The 15,585-nt window shown below is 47.1% G+C and overlaps 1 protein-coding gene across 1 annotated transcript; it reads left to right on the top strand.

Moving 5' to 3' along the window:
• The first annotated feature begins 417 nt into the window (after nt 1-417).
• Nucleotides 418-14,189, top strand: RGCC (regulator of cell cycle). Its single transcript, XM_036831902.1, has 5 exons — nt 418-647; nt 1,195-1,380; nt 10,572-10,679; nt 12,448-12,510; nt 13,784-14,189. Exons 1-5 carry the CDS (start codon nt 599-601, stop codon nt 13,789-13,791), a joined length of 414 nt encoding a protein of 137 aa, XP_036687797.1. The 5' UTR covers nt 418-598; the 3' UTR covers nt 13,792-14,189.
• The last annotated feature ends 1,396 nt before the right edge of the window (nt 14,190-15,585 follow it).

The raw sequence follows: 15,585 nt of genomic DNA, 5'->3' as shown, positions 1-15,585 counted from the left end.
TCTTCCACGGCTTTCGTCTACTTTATTCCTCACAACAAACCCAGGAGGCTCAGCATTTCCATTTCACAGATGAGGAAACTGAGGCTCGTGGAGCTTTAGCGCACAGGGCGGGAATCAGCCGAGCGCCAGCCCTAAACTCTTTGGGGCCCTGGTGTCGCCAAAGCTACTTTCGTGGGGCGCGTTGTCAGGGCGCGCGGGGAAAGAGGCGGGTAAATATTTGGGGCTGTAACCTGGGCTCCGGCGACTCCGCGTCACTGCGGTTCCCCAGCGGGCGCGTGGCGAGGGCGGTGCCTGGGGGACAGGGGCGTCCTGGCGCGGCGGCAGGGACAGACCCGGCGGCCAGGCTCCCGTGGCCCCGCCCCGGCCCGCCCCCGCCCGCGGCTATAAGACCTCGGGACTGCGGGTGGCTGCGGCCGGGGAAAGATCTGGCGGGCGGACGGCGCAGGCAGCGGCGCGGCGGGAGCGCAGCCGGGCGAGGGGACAGGCAGAGCGGGACGAGGCCAGGAGAGGGGACGGGCGGCCTCAGCGGGAGCGTCTGCACGATCCCCGCGCCCAGACCTCACAAGACCCCGCGACGCGCGCCGGGCCTAGCCCGCCCATGAAGCCGCCCGCCGCGCAGGGCAGCCCCGCGGCCGCCGCGGCCGCAGGTGAGTGGGGGGTCTCCTTAAAGCCGGGGCCTTGCGCGAAAGAAGCGGGATCCCGCGTCATCTCGTTACATCCCTCCCCCAGCCTCACCGGCGGGACTCTGCCCCGGGGCGGGTTCAGCCTCCTCCCCACGCGGGGCTGCGGGTCCGAGCCCGACACGTCACGGGCGCATCCTGACTCAGTCCTCCCACCGCCACCCGGTTCACACGCGCCCCCGGGGGAGCGAACGCGGGGAAGAGTCCCCGACAGCGCGTGGGAAAGAGTTCGGCTGTGTCGCTCAGCTGCGTGACCTTTGGCTTGCAACTTCCCCGGGTCGAGGCTCAGTTTCTCTATCTCGAAAACGGGCACGACACCAAGGCGCACTTCAGGGGGTGGTGGAGAGTATTAAAAGATACCAGCGAGCAGCGGGCAGCGGCAGCCGGGCTGTCCCCGGGCCAGCGCGCCGTCAGCGTTAGCTAGCGATCCTCGGGAACGGTGCGGCCCCTGCCGGGCCCGGGCTGGGACGGCCGCCCCGCCCCACCCTCACCTGAGCCCGCCGTCCCTCCCCAGCCCCGGCCTTGGACTCGGCCGACGCGGGGGACCTGAGCGACGCGCTGTGCGAGTTCGATGCGGTGCTGGCCGACTTCGCGTCGCCCTTCCACGAGCGCCACTTCCACTACGAGGAGCACCTGGAGCGCATGAAGCGGCGGAGCAGCGCCAGCGTCAGCGACAGCAGCGGCTTCAGCGACTCGGAGAGTAAGTGTGGCCCCGCCGGGGAAGGTGCTGGAGCCCTGCGGACTCCCCGTACCCGGCCCGCGGAGGAGCGCTCTGGGCTCGGGGCTCAGTTTGCTTATCGGGGCCGGGCGGAGTTAGCCCCAAAGCTCAGCGCGGTCTCTAGGACTCCAGGCGTCTCCGGGGCTGCAGGCCCGGCGGGGACAAGACCCCTGAGGATGGGCTCGGGAAGGCTCTTGGAGGGCAGGCTGGTCTACCTGCCGCCGGCAGGTGTCAGGAGGCAGGAGGGTCGAAGCGGCAGGACTCCTGGGACCCCAGCCAGGCCTTCCCGCGGCTCCCCGTCCTCCTCTCCCTCCCCCTTCTTTCCCCTCTCCGCGGTATCTTCAGAGGATGTGGAGCAAGTGCCACAGGCATGGGGTCGGGGCGCATGGGAGGGCACGATATGGACATATTTGTGAAACCAGGAAAGGTTTCATAAGCTCCCGTTCTTGAGATTTTTGAAACACTTCTTGCATTTTCTTCTGGCCCTGAGCTCCCAGACTTGTTGCTACACTGCCCGAAGTTTTGAAAGAATCCCTGGCACTGCTGAGTTCAAGTATTTAGAAAGTGTCCCTCATCCTTCAGGCAGGTCCATCACGTGGACGGCTGGCTCAGACTACCCGCCCCCCCCCCCAGCTGGGGGTGGGCAGAGAGGAGATGGACCCAGAGCTGCTTTCTGGTGACTTTCCTCATAGTGGAGACTACCCCCAGCGTCTCTCTGTCCTAAACAACCCTGTTAAAAAGAGAGACCATTTTTTCCAGGAACTCGAATGTCCTGTAAGGATTTTGGATACCTTTTTAGGCGTCAAATAGCAAATTGGGTGACTTTTCAGTATTATGTGACTGCTGTTTTACCCAACCTGGATTACTTACTATTTTTCAAAGTGAATTTTAAACATTTCTGGGTAATTCTTGAGGCTTCATTCCCTAGATGGGATACAAGCATGAATGTCACTCCCTTTGTTGTCCTTGACTCTGGAAATAAAAACAATGACCTTTCCTTGTGATTCCCTTCTTTTGAAATCTGAAGCTCCCCCTTGTTACAGGGCAAAGATACAGTCCTAGGCTTACACATGAGTTGTCCTTCTGAAAAGGAATAAAGGCCACTCGCCACCCAGTTCAGGCTTTGAGTCAGAAACTTGAGTTCCAGCTTGACTTTTCTTGGCAGCCCTGCCCAAGCGTTAGAAATAATTGCAGCTTTTGAGGTGAAAGGGGATGGAATCGTATGCTGTTAATTTTCCGTTCAGTATGTTTGGACTTCGTTGCTAATGACCAGACCGCTTATTTTCAATTTCAAAGAGAAGTCTAAAAAATTTTGAAATTTTTCTCAATGTCCGTAGCCAAACTTAAATATGTCTCCTTCTACTGGGGCATGGAGCAAGTTATTCATCAAGTACAAATTCTATCGCCCGTGGGAAAGAAAGCTGGCACAGTCTGTCCAGTGCCGCTGTCTTGCAAAGAACAGCTCCTTTCTAAACCACAGCTGCATTTGGCTAGAATACAGTCTGAGCTCACCCATTCATGGGTGATTGCAACTCCCTCTGGGTAGGGTTTCAGATCTGGGATCTGTTTCAGAGGCCTCAAAGAAAAGGCACTCGAAACACATTCTTAACAGTTTTGGGGGAGATATTTGGAATAGTCTGTAGTTTTTCTTAGGGTATGTGTGTGTACTTTGTTTTCTGCTTTTGTTGTTAACTGTTAAACTAACCCTTAGTTTGGTGGTTAGAGAGGTAAATGGGAGGGTATAAAGAAGGCTCAGATGACATTAGTCTTTTCTATAAATGTGTAGTTTGGCCTCCACGAGGCAGGTTAGAAATAGTCCTGGCAGAAGCAGTGTGTATCTAAATAGTAATTTCTTAAGGATGCATAATATGTGTCTTAATTGCCGCTAAGAATGGATCACAGACATTTGTTATACTCATTTGTCTGTTCAATGCTTTTCTGTGGAAGAGAATATTTGAGAGACGCGGATCCTACTGAAATTTAGCCCACCAAAGGGGAGACACACCAGGATGATCATAATAAGAGCAGCTCTCTCTCTTTTTTTTAATTTATTTTTTGGCTGCATTGGGTCTTCGTTGCTGCACGCAGGCTTTCTCTAGTTGCGGCGAGCGGGGTCTATTCTTCCTTGTGGTGCGCGGGCTTCTCATTGCGGTGGCTTCTCTTATTGCAGAGCACGAGCTCTAGGCGCACAGGCTCAGTAGTTGCGGCACGTGGGCCCTAGAGCGCGTGGGTTTCAGTAGTTGTGGTGCGTGGAAGAGCAGCTCTCTTTTGCCAAGCTCTTACTATGATTACTATTATTATTTATTAGCTCTAACCATTAATGATCTCTTTGCTTTGCTTTAAATGTGTTATCTCCTATTATCTCTACTACAGTCCTAGAATGTAGGCACTGTTGTCTCCTTTTTTCTGACAAAATAGTGGAACCAGTTGGGCTGTCTCTCTCTCTAAGGCCTTGCTCTGTCACCATGGCTGGCTGGCTGGTATGTGAACCAGGTCCTCCGGGATAGACTTGAAGTCTCACTGGACCGGGATCATGTGCCTGTTTATCAATGGTGGTTGTGTTTGAAGGTGTCTCTTCAAGTCAGTGGTCACCTGGCCGGATCTGTGGAGCCCAGGCTGAGCTCTGTTAGGGCCCTGCATGAGGAGTGGGCCTCATTTTCTCTAGCTGTGAAATGGATAGGATGTTATTTAATGATGATGTTAGAAACATCCATAAGCTCATGATGAGGAAGAAAATATTTGCTCTGTTTGATGCTTTTAAGAAAATAATAAAACGCACATGCCACGCTATGTCACGTAGGTCAGAGACATTTGAGCCAGTGTCTTGTGTGAAAATGTTATGTATGAAGGTCTAAACCCTTGGGACCTTGGTTTTCACTCTACCTTTTACAACTCCATCACTCTGAAGATGTACCTACTGCATTCCTGTTTTTTGAAGAACCCTTCCTTTTCTCTCAAAAAAAAAAGATGAGAAAGACAAATATTATATGATATCACTTATATGTGGAATCTAAAAACTAGTACAAATGAACTTATTTACAAAACAGAAACAGACTCAGACATAGAAAACAAACTTATGGTTACCAAAGGGGAAGTGGGGAGAGGGATAAATTAGGAGTACGGGATTAACAGATACATACTACTATATATAAAATAGATTAACAACAAGGATTTATTATATAGCACAGGGAGCTATATTCAGTATCTTGTAATAATCTATAATGGAAAAGAATAAAAAAAGAATATATGTATGCATATATATATATATCTGAATCACTTTGCTGTATACCTGAAACTAATACAATATTGTAAATCAACTACACTTCAATTAAAAAATATTTCGCTTGCTTGCATCCAAAGGAGAAAAAGTAGACATTCCTTCTTTCACCCAGAGAAGCAAGTTACTTAGATAGGAGAGAAGAACGGATATTTAATAAGGAAATACTCTTTCCTGTTTCCACTTACAGGGAATCCTCCTAAGACATGAAGAGGACCAAAATAGCAGTGGCAAGATAACTTCACATTAGGGGTGGCATTCAAATGGGGGTTGATGAAAATAGTTCCTTTTGTTTCTTTCTTCTAGATTTCGGTTCCAACAGGTAACACCAGGCACTTTCATGAGAGCAGTTTCAACTTCGGCAGTAAAAGGGCACAGTTAGGAGCTGGGGCAGTGAGTGAGGTTCACACGTGATCCGCAGAGGTGCTTCAGGCATTGTGAACATTTTTGGTTTGAACTTATTTTGAAAAATCTGTTGTTTTTTCAGTATTTTCAAAACTGTAAGCGTACAGCATGACTTCCGAAATGTGTTTAATGACATTTTAACTCATCAGATAACTAAATTTTAACCAATGTGTTAATTTATGATTCCACCGATTGATTTTATAAGAAGTTTCTAATATTAACTGGAACTTTAAAAGGTGATGCGAACTTATATCTTTGACGGATTGGAGTTTCCTTTTTCCTTTGAGGGGGGAAGTGTTTTGCTACTTAACAGAAAACGTCTGAAGTCTACTCCGTATGCTGGGGCTATTATGATTTTTCAGGGCCATTGTAGGGAATGAGGAATTGGCTTCTTTAGCATGTGCAGCACCTAGAACGTCTGTATTTCTTTGCCTCGACTATTCTAGCTTGACCCTGGGAGAGGGGACTGTATGGCCCCTGGGGGTGGGGGGTGGGGCATGCATGACAGGTAGCCTGTTGGCTGATCTGGCTTAAGAGCCACTGAGACCAGAACTTGAACTTGTTCAAGAAGGGAGAGACTGAGGAGTTAGGAGCCCTCAGCGGTCCCGGTGTGTGTTAGGAATTCCAGGCAGGTGACAGGTGTCACTGGCTGACACCTGGAGGGGTATCTAGAGGGACTGAGCAGTCTCAGAAGGGAAGCGGGGGCGATAGTGCTGAAACTGAGAAACGTTTTCTTATTTTATCCCACTTTCAGTGAGGCTGTTGGAATTTAGATTTTGAGGAGGAGATTCAACCCACCTCCCCCAACTCCCGCATACCATTCCCTGTGGCAAAAGGGAAACACGTCCAAGGCTTTCTTTTTCTCAGTTAATTACTATGGTTTGCTTGCCTGCAATGTGTGGGATTGTTCTATATTTACAGGAGCTCTGGGCCAGGGTTACTGTCTGTGGTTTCCCTTTCCTCTGGAGTAGCACACGCTGGTGCCAACACCAAATTACCTTTCTCCCCACCCCCAAAGGAAAAAAAGCACGTCTACCTTTTAAACAAGCCTCTGTTTTTGTAGCTGAGTTTCCCAAGCTCTGTTGGCGCTCCTGTAGTTAGATGTTTGCATATTTAATATGCTCACATTGCTTTTTTTTTTTTTAATGAAAGCTTCTTTATTTATTTATTTATTTATTTTTGGCTGTGTTGGGTCTTCGTTTCTGTGTGAGGGCTTTCTCTAGTTGCGGCGAGTAGGGGCCACTCTTCATTGCGGTGCGTGGGCCTCTCACTATCGTGGCCTCTCTTGTTGCGGAGCACAAGCTCCAGATGCGCAGGCTCAGTAATTGTGGCTCACGGGCCTAGTTGCTCCGCAGCATGTGGGATCTTCGCAGACCAGGGCTCGAACCCGTGTCCCCTGCATTAGCAGGCAGACTCTCAACCACTGCGCCACCAGGGAAGCCTGCTCACATTGCTTTTGATGATGTCTTAGAAAACTTGGTCCCTGAATTCGAGGTTCCTGGCTTCAGCGCACCAAGTTGACTGGCCAAGGACATTTCTGATGGGGCTTTAGAGCCGATAGCGGTAGATGTTGTAAGGCCCTAAGATATCTAGTCTTGCCACCTGCCGCGGTTTCCCATATCATCACTGTTATGTGTCCCTTGAACCCCTGTTAACGGCAGCATCTAATATTGGGTGGGGCAACAATACATTACTATGCTATCAGCCTGTGACACATTCCTGTCCTTTATCAGACTAATGAGCTGTTATTTCTAGAGCTCAAGAAATAGAGTTCTAGGGGAGTGAAAAGAACAGGAAGTCAGGCTTTGCTTCCCTTTTAATATACACCTAGCATGAAATCTTGTTCACTGTAAGTAAGTCCGTGGAATGAAATTTTATTGGATAAAGGGTAAAGAGAGGTCTAGAGCTTGGGGTACTTCCGTGTCTGTGGGTTTGTTCTTGGGAGGTTTGTTCTAGGGCACCTCTGAAGATAAATTTTCTCTTAGGAATTTATCTGAAGAAGTGGAAGAAGCCTGGGCCCAGAATCTTGAGTCTTTTTATTCGCTGTGGTGACCTTTCTTCTCCTGAGCGTGTCTTCCTCCATTTTGTTGGGAAAATAGAATAAAAGCAATGAAAACCAGAGGTATCACATGGAGCGCCTGGCTTACTGATTCCCCTTTCGCAAGAGAAGAAACTAAGGCTCAGAGATGAAGTGACTTGCACAGGGTCACAGAGCTTTCACACGGCCTCGGTGCCCCACATCTCTAGGGTGGCAGCTTCTGGGGCTGCTGCGGTTGTCCTGGTCATTGTTTTGGGGAATGACGTGTAGAGCAGTTATGAACACAGGGTGGAACTCAACTGTGGGGAAGTTTGGCTCAGGGGTGCTGGGGGTTCATTTCCTTTTGATGGTTGAACACTTCGGAGCCTGGAGTCAGGTCGGGCCCGGATTGTGCACTGGAACTCATGGAAATAGGCATCAAGGTGTAGCAGTGAGCTGGTGTGTGTGTGTGTGTGTGTGTGTGTGTGTATTGTAACTAGAATTTTTTTTTCCCCCTCCTTCATTGTGGGAGTAGCACAAATTCATTATCAGTAAGAGGCAACTTCTGATTATTTGGACAGTGCATTTAATAGTTGGCAGCTGAATTTGTCAGTCAAATAACAGTCAGTTTGTCTATATATTTTCTGAGTTTGAGGAAAATACTTAGATCAAAAAGGCATATAAACACCAGGCTCTAAAGGGTAAGACGTAAGCCGTGGTGATGTCTTAGTATACTGTGACGCTACAGAGTCTCAAAACCAGGTGAGTTACCTGAGTTTTTCATGAATCCTCACTGGATTCCTTTTTCCTACCATTTTGCAATGACCTTTTCCATGTCTAGGTCATTCCTTCCCCCCAGACTCAACAGCATTTGGTCAACCTGTGTGTGCGGCAAACACATTGTGTGTGTGTGTGTGTGTGTGTGTGTGTGTGTGTGTGTTTGCCCCCTCCCAAGGGATGAGTATCCATGGACGTAAAATTGATGGAGAGTCAGGGCAGAACAGAGGTGAAGTCCCAAGTCAGGATAAGGGCCTGCGGTGCAGGGTGTGGTGGTGAGACTGAGACCAGGGGTGCGCCAGTGAGTCCCGGGTTCAGCGCTCTGGGCCAGGGATGGGGCTGATGTTCTCAGGTGTCCTTTGGAGCCAAGGATAACGTCCCAGAGGCCTCATACTCCTTTCTCCTGGCTCACGAGTCCGGGCACGAGGCCTGCTTCCCCAGGGCCCTCTGTGGTTTTCCTGTCCCCTCAGTCTTACTTCATCTTTTCCCCACAAGTCTCTCGGGTTCTATTTGGGGCGATTCTCCTGCCTCTGACATGGCGACAAGCAGTAACGAGACGCGGTAGGTCTGAGGTGGGCGTGACCACTTTCCTGTGCGTAGGGAAAAGGCCTCCCCTTGAGAAAATCCGGACTGCTGCAGAGGGCGGCCCAGCTGACAAGCAAGCAGAAGGGCTTCCCACGTTGAGTTCCACTGAGTACAAGCGTCTTGAGAAATATTAATAGAGGTGCCACCGAAAAAGTGTCCCAAGGACAAGTAAACCAGGGGAAATAGGGCTGAGCTGGTTTCTTTTTTTTTTTTTTTAATATTTATTTATTTATTTGGCTGAGTTGGGTCTTAGTTGCGGCATGCTGGATCTTTCGTTGCGGCGCCCGGGCTCTTCGTTGTGGCTTGTGGGCCCTAGAGCGCACAGGTTTAGTTGTCCCATAGCGTGTGGGATCTTAGTTCCCCTACCAGGGATCAAACCTGCGTCCCCTGCACTGGAAGGCGGATTCTTAACCACTGGACCACCAGGGAAGTCCCTGAGTCTGTTTCTTTATCACAAGATGTCTCAGGCACGTTAAAGTGAGGTTACATCAGAGGACTCTCCAGGGGTGCTTGGTGTTTCTTAGAGTTCGTTGATCACGCAGTTCTTCTCAAAGGACCACTATTCTGGGAAATAATTTCTGGGGAAATGTAAGGGTAAGGTTTGGTGTTTCAGATCTCAGTAGGTGATCATCATCAAAGCCTTGAAAAATGGTTGTCGTCCTTTTAGGTGACCCGGGCTGGACCTAAGAAGGAAGAATCGACTGTGAGGGTGGGCATGTTTGGAAAACTGAACGTGATGGGTGTGTCGGCCAGGAAGACAAGATGGCTCTGGGGCCACCTGGTCAGGGGAGGGTGGGAGGCCCAGTAAGGAGGCCTCAGGAACTGCTCCAGGAACTTGGAGAAGTCTTGAGGGATGAAGAGGAATTCTCTTGGGACCAGAAACCTCTGCTTCTGAAAACCCTTTTTTATTCTGGGCATGTCTTTTGTAACTTAGTTCTGTTCATTTTGAGTTAAGGGGACCAAAGAAAGATGGTTTTGCCTCTTCCTGAGCTGGAGGTGATTGGATAAAACTGAGCGAATCCCAAGGAGGACAGGGAGCCTGGCCAGTTCCTCATGGTTCAGACACCCTCCCTCACCCGAACAGCCTTCCCAGAGCTCATCTCTGCTACAGCCGTGCCTGGCTTTGTGTTTTGTTTTAACTGGGAAGGCTGTTCCTTTGTGACCTCAGAGGCCACATCCTGCTTCCGCCGCCGGGTCTGCCTTTGAGCCTTTGAGTTAGTGCAGCTCAGCCAGCAGTTCCTTTCTGTGTCACAGCCACGCGGCTGGCTGGCCGTGGGTTGGTTTCCTCCCCCTTGGCAGGACTTAGAGAAATAGAATCTCAGAACTTCAGAGCTGGAAGGGACTTTAAGGATTATTTAGTCCAGCTTCCCATTTTATGGATGGGTAAACTGAGGCCCGGAGACATTATCTTGCTCAAGGGCATCTGAATATTTAGTAGCTGGGCTGGTTTCCTTGACTCAGCTCAGCCCTGCTTCTGGGACCTTGCCTTGCTCTTGCTCTGGTCTTTAAGGGTATGACAATGGAGGCAGCAAATCACCCAAACTGTAATAGACAACCTCTGGGAGAAGAAATCTTTATCTTTGACCCTCTAGCTTATCCCCAGAATGTAGGAGCTCAGGAAAACCACAACAAAGACGCTCTCATGAGCAGGCAGGGAGGATTATTAAGTCATGGGATCCAACCTTGTCTTTGTATTTTAAGGGGTTCAGAGGGCAGAAGGGACATTTTTCAGGAAAGATGGTTCCTTATGTCTCAAATCCCAAGGGAAGCCCCTCACCCTCATCGGCCAAGCATTGGCTTAGCTGTCAGACACCCACTGGGCAGTGGGCTCCGGTTTGTCACAAAGGAGGCTGGTTTGGTCACGATGATCCTGTCACCCCCTTCTTTTTTTAGGGAAGCAGGGGCCTGTGGTGTGCCTAATTCGAGACACGCACTCACACACATACACAGGCACACTCTCCTGCCTCAAATCATTTGGGGGCATAAATATAAAATCTGGAAACCAACCTGTTTTCTTTATAACTTTGCTCCTTTTGGTGATAAACTGTTGGTTGGCAATAGACCATAAGACTGAAAATTGTTTCTAATGAGTTACGTTTTCTTTCCTGAAAGGTGCAGATTCACTTTATAGGAACAGCTTCAGCTTCAGTGATGAAAAACTGAATTCTCCAACAGACAGCACTCCAGCTCTGCTCTCTCCCGCTGTCCCTCCTCGGAAAGGTAAGTTCATTAGTTGGATTGTGAGTGTTTTTGCTTCTTTCCTCCCTCCTCCGGCTCCTCAGCCTCTTCTTTCTTCCCCCGTCCCCCTAACCGATCTTTCCCAAATGTGCAAAACAAATAGAGAAGACTAATATCTTAGTATAGTACAGCATGGAGTGGATTTTGTTATTTCTCAGGATTTTGATCAGCGTGAAAGTGAAATCAGATAACTGGGGGGCAGGAAACCAAATTCACAGGGAGAAAAGACATGTAGACTCTAAGCTTTGCTTTCTCTCTTGTGGTGTCATCAAGACAGTGTCAAATGACAGTGCCCTCCCAAGACTGGTTGGTTCTGGAACATCAAACTCAGCAGTTAGGCTTTGCAGAAAGTTGGGTTCTTTTTCTTGCATTAACTCTTTAACTAATGCTTTCAGATGACCAATTTAGCAATTAAATGGGGTCATCATTATGAAACAAGTAATGATCTAACATAATTCAAAATGGAAGCTCCATCCTGCCTCTACTGTGATATTAATAGGCCGAAAAGGTTTTTAAAGATGCATGAGCAGTTTCTTATATTTTGGAACTAGCAAAGTGTCTCCAGCCAGAGATCTGAATGTTCTTTTATATTGGGCAAGTGCCCTTTTGAAAACAAAAGCAGTTTTTTTCCCTTAAGAAACATTATACTTGCTGAAAATAGTTGCAGAATGCAATAAAAGTGGAACATAGTTAAAAAGAAATATGAAGATTCCATCATTTTCTCACTCTGGCATGAAGGCAGAATTTCCCCCTTTTTCAAAAGGACATTTTAAAATTCTCTTCTCAACAGAACAATGTTAGCAGTCACTGGGGACTCTGCCGTTGTCCAGCCCTTCGTCTGTAATGGATCTATTGAATTGAGAGAGACAGAACAGTCTAGAAAGTGGCTTAAAATGTGCCCAGATTTGTTACCTGATCCTCAAGAGGTAGGAATTAAAGAGGAGAAGAAAGCCCTAGTGGCAAATTGACTTTAAAAGCAAAGAACAATGAGCTATTTGTGGCCAGCGGGGGCTAATTAATAAAAATATCCAGTAGTGCGTTCAGAGAGGGCATGAATGGTGAACTCTAGAGAAAAAAGTAAGATACACAGAAAGAGGTACATGTCTCAGGATATAGAGGGAACAAAATGATAATGAGGACTTGTTGCTCTGTGCTGGCACCTGGATGGGATGAGGTTCTCTAGACCCAGGAGCTTCCTGTCGCCTTCTCTGTACCATTTTGACACGGAACTGTAGTGCTTAGTTCATTTCATCCTGGAGGGACCATGAGGGCTGAAGCATTGCCCTGGAGTGATAGCATGAACAAAATTGCGTCAGGGGAGAAGTTTAGCAGGAATTAGGGAATCTGGGTGTCCATTCCACACAATGCCGTGCTTCCCGAATATTTTGACTAACTCAAATCCTACACAATCAAAAAGTTCAAACTTTTAATCTTCCTTCCCTGTCCCTGTCTCCCCGCATCTCCCAACTTTTAAGGTAGTGAAGGGAGATACTTCTTCCAGGTTGCTGGGATAGGGGTGGGGTATGGGGGGGTGATGAACTACAAAAACCAGAAAGAAACAGTTAGGCTAATCTTCAGAATAAGTTTCTGAGTTGACTATAAGTAAACACTGGAGCAGCCACTTAGGGTTGGTACAGGACACGCTTTAATAAAGTCTCTGAAGAAAAAGAGATGGTTGCATAATTCTGGAAAAGTCGGAGTCATCAGCTGTCTTGGATATGGAAACTGAACCCCAACTCTTGTTTTTCAGCCAAACTAGGAGACACGAAAGAGCTAGAAGACTTTATTGCTGATCTCGACAGAACCTTAGCAAGTGAGTACATGCCTGGTAGTAAAAAAAAAAAAAATCAAACAGAAAACCCAACCAGCACCTCTGATAAAGTGCTGTAATGTTTACCAGCTTGCCTGGGGCAGGAAGTTACATCATAAGGCTTCTTTAGGTTCAGAAACAGGACCCTAGTGGCTCAGAAAGAAATTCTGAGGGTAAGCTTACATTGAAGTAGACCGTGTGCCTTTCCAAACAGTGAGAACTGACCACCAGCAAACAATGGCATTTTGTTTGAGAAATGGAGAGTAAAGTAGTAGTTAGAGCAAGATTGGAGCCTTACCAGCATGGTGGCCTGCCAGGCTTTTCAGAAAAGAAATCAGCCTATTGACCATCAAGCATTATACTGACAAGCCAGAGGGTTCCATCTCAGGGGCCAGAGAAAATTTCACAAGTTAGATCAGGGGTTTGGTGAGGTCTGACTTCTAGAGGGTTGGGTCCCCAAAGAGAGAATTGGCTTGGGGAGACCCTGTAACCAAAGACCCACGCCAATTACTAAAAGACCTGGGTTAAGTATGCAGTACCTTGTTTCCCACTGGCAGTTACACTAATGGCACCCCATTTTCTGTGACCAAATATTTTGAGACCTGAGGATGTTAGATCATAACTGCTACGGGGGTGCCTAGAAGAAGGGACCCTGAGAATCCATCCACCCAGTCTATTTCCAAAGAACAGGACTGCAAGAGCCAGAAGGGTCAACTAGAGTTTCCCGGATGACAGTTTCAGCAACTCTACCCCTGGCGGGCCTTGTTCGGTCACAGAACAGGCCTGGAGAATTGCATCCTAGCCTCTTTCATTTTACAATGAAAGAGTTGATTTTCCTTAAGAAATATTTTATGCTATACTCTGCTAAATAGCTGGGTAGAATCTGAAAAAAATAGATCCAAAGCTGGTTATTTAAAAAGAACTCTGTTCTTAAACATGGTTTCAGACAGACCTAAGTATTAGGTGGAAAGTTCTTGTGCAGTTTCTGTTTACTGGAAGATTTTGTTGCCCGTTTTCTTATGTGCTGTACCATCCTCCATCAGAAGACTGTTCTGACAGAGATGATTGTAATTGCAGCACAGTTTGTATTAGACCCATGTGACCGGCCTGTTGACTTCATGGAATGCCGGTCATACCAGTTAATCAGACATATACTACGTGGGAAGCCTGCCATTAAGTTTGGTGCTTTGATGCCTGTCTGAGAGATGTGCTCTGGCTCAGCATAGGAACTGTTGGCTTTCGTGAGTGGATCACCTTCTCTGTCTCCTGTTGACAGGTATGTGAAGCAAGAAGGTCTGGGTCCTTTCATCATAAGGCAGAAGCTTCAGAGAGCTCTGAGGACCTGATAAAATCAGCTACAGAATTTGCTGCTGGAGGGACCAGAGATGCTACTCATCTACCACCAGGCCATTCTCATTCTCATCCTAAAAATGCCTTTGGGCTCATCTCTGGGCAAGTTAGAAATTGACTTTGTTTACCTGCTTGCAGAGTATTAGAACAGATGACTCATGCTAATGTTGTATTTCCTCTTAAAACATAGCTTTTCTGTAATTTAAAGTGCTTTTATGAAAATATTTGTAATTAATTATATATAGTTGGAGACAGTACTATGCTTTTCCCATTATAATATATTTTTGTATGCAAATAAAGTTTGAACTGGAAGTCTGTCTTTTGTAAGCTTTCCTTTTTTTTTTTCCTCTTGATTTCTTTCAATATATTTCCATCCAAATAGTATTCAAGTGGAAATAACACGTCGCTTGACTTCTAATATGGACCCTGGGCGCTGCCGCATTGCACTAGGCACTAGGATGGTAAACGAGAGAAAGGGTTACTTTGCAGTTCATTCGGCGCTCTAAAGGGAGATGCTGGCATATGATTGATGGGAAATTTTAATTTGAGGGTTGCAGTTTTAGTGAAAGTTGGGTTTCTCTTCTATCTCCATTCTCCTCATTTCTTAGCACCTTTTTAGGTGCCACGGGTTCTTTCCTTCAATTAGGGGAAATACCAGGTGTACTCAAAATCCGGGGCACGTTGGGGCAGCTGGAGGACTTATAAATGATGGTGCTCTCATAAAATCTGTGTGCTGAGGAAGATTTGATGTGCTGGCCTGGGTGCTCATGTCCAGGTGGCTTCAGTGGAGCTGGAGGGTCCAGATGCAAGGTCTCCCATAGAGCGGGCTTCGCTTGTAGAGGCCAGTGACCCACCCACACCCCCCCACCTGCCTTTTGTGGAGGATGGGGAGAGGCATACAAAACAGGAGAGTCCATACTTTTCTTAGCTATGCTTTTCTATCCTTAAAACATCTAAAATAACCAGACATTACTTTGATAATCAGAATCAAGTTATAAAAAAAACTCCAATCCTTATGTGCCTGTAGAACACAAATCCAAAGCATAAGTACTTATAATTTTATTTATATTTTCAAAAGCTAACTACTAATTTGATCTGTTTTTTAGGACATTGTGAAACTATTCAATAAAGTGCCTTTTCTTTAACCTTTTTCTTTTCCCCAAATTTCTGGAAAAGCTTTTGGGTTGAACCCAAATATTTTCTTTATTTCTTTATTGAGATGTAATTCACATACCCAAACATTCATCATTTTGAAGTGTACATTTCGGTAGTTTTAATTAAAACAATTTTTTTGGCCACGCCATGTGGCTTGCAGGATCTTAGTTCCCCGAACCAGGGATTGAACCCGCACCCTTGGCAGTGAAAGTGTGGAGTCCTAACCACCAGACTGCCAGGGAATTCCCAATTCAGTAGTTTTGAGTACCTATATTCACAGAGTTGTGCACGCATCACTATCTAATTCTCTGCCTCTATGGGTTTGTCTATTCTGGGTATTTCTTATAAATGGAATCACACAACATGTGGTCTTTTGTATCTGGATTCTTTCCCTTTGCATACTGTTTTCAAGGTTCATCCATGTTGTATGTGAATCGTTACTTCATTCCTTTTTGTGACTGAATAATAATCCACTGTATGGCTATACCATATTTTGTTTATCCTTTCCTTGGTTGAGGGACATTTGGGTTGTTTCTACTTTTCAGCTAACAAATATTGCTCTTATGAATATTC

Source organism: Balaenoptera musculus, chromosome 18 (genome assembly GCF_009873245.2).
Source record: "Balaenoptera musculus isolate JJ_BM4_2016_0621 chromosome 18, mBalMus1.pri.v3, whole genome shotgun sequence".
Lineage (NCBI taxonomy): Eukaryota > Metazoa > Chordata > Mammalia > Artiodactyla > Balaenopteridae > Balaenoptera > Balaenoptera musculus.
The sequence above is the reverse complement of the archived record's forward strand: the minus strand, read 5'-3'. Positions and strand labels throughout refer to the sequence as shown.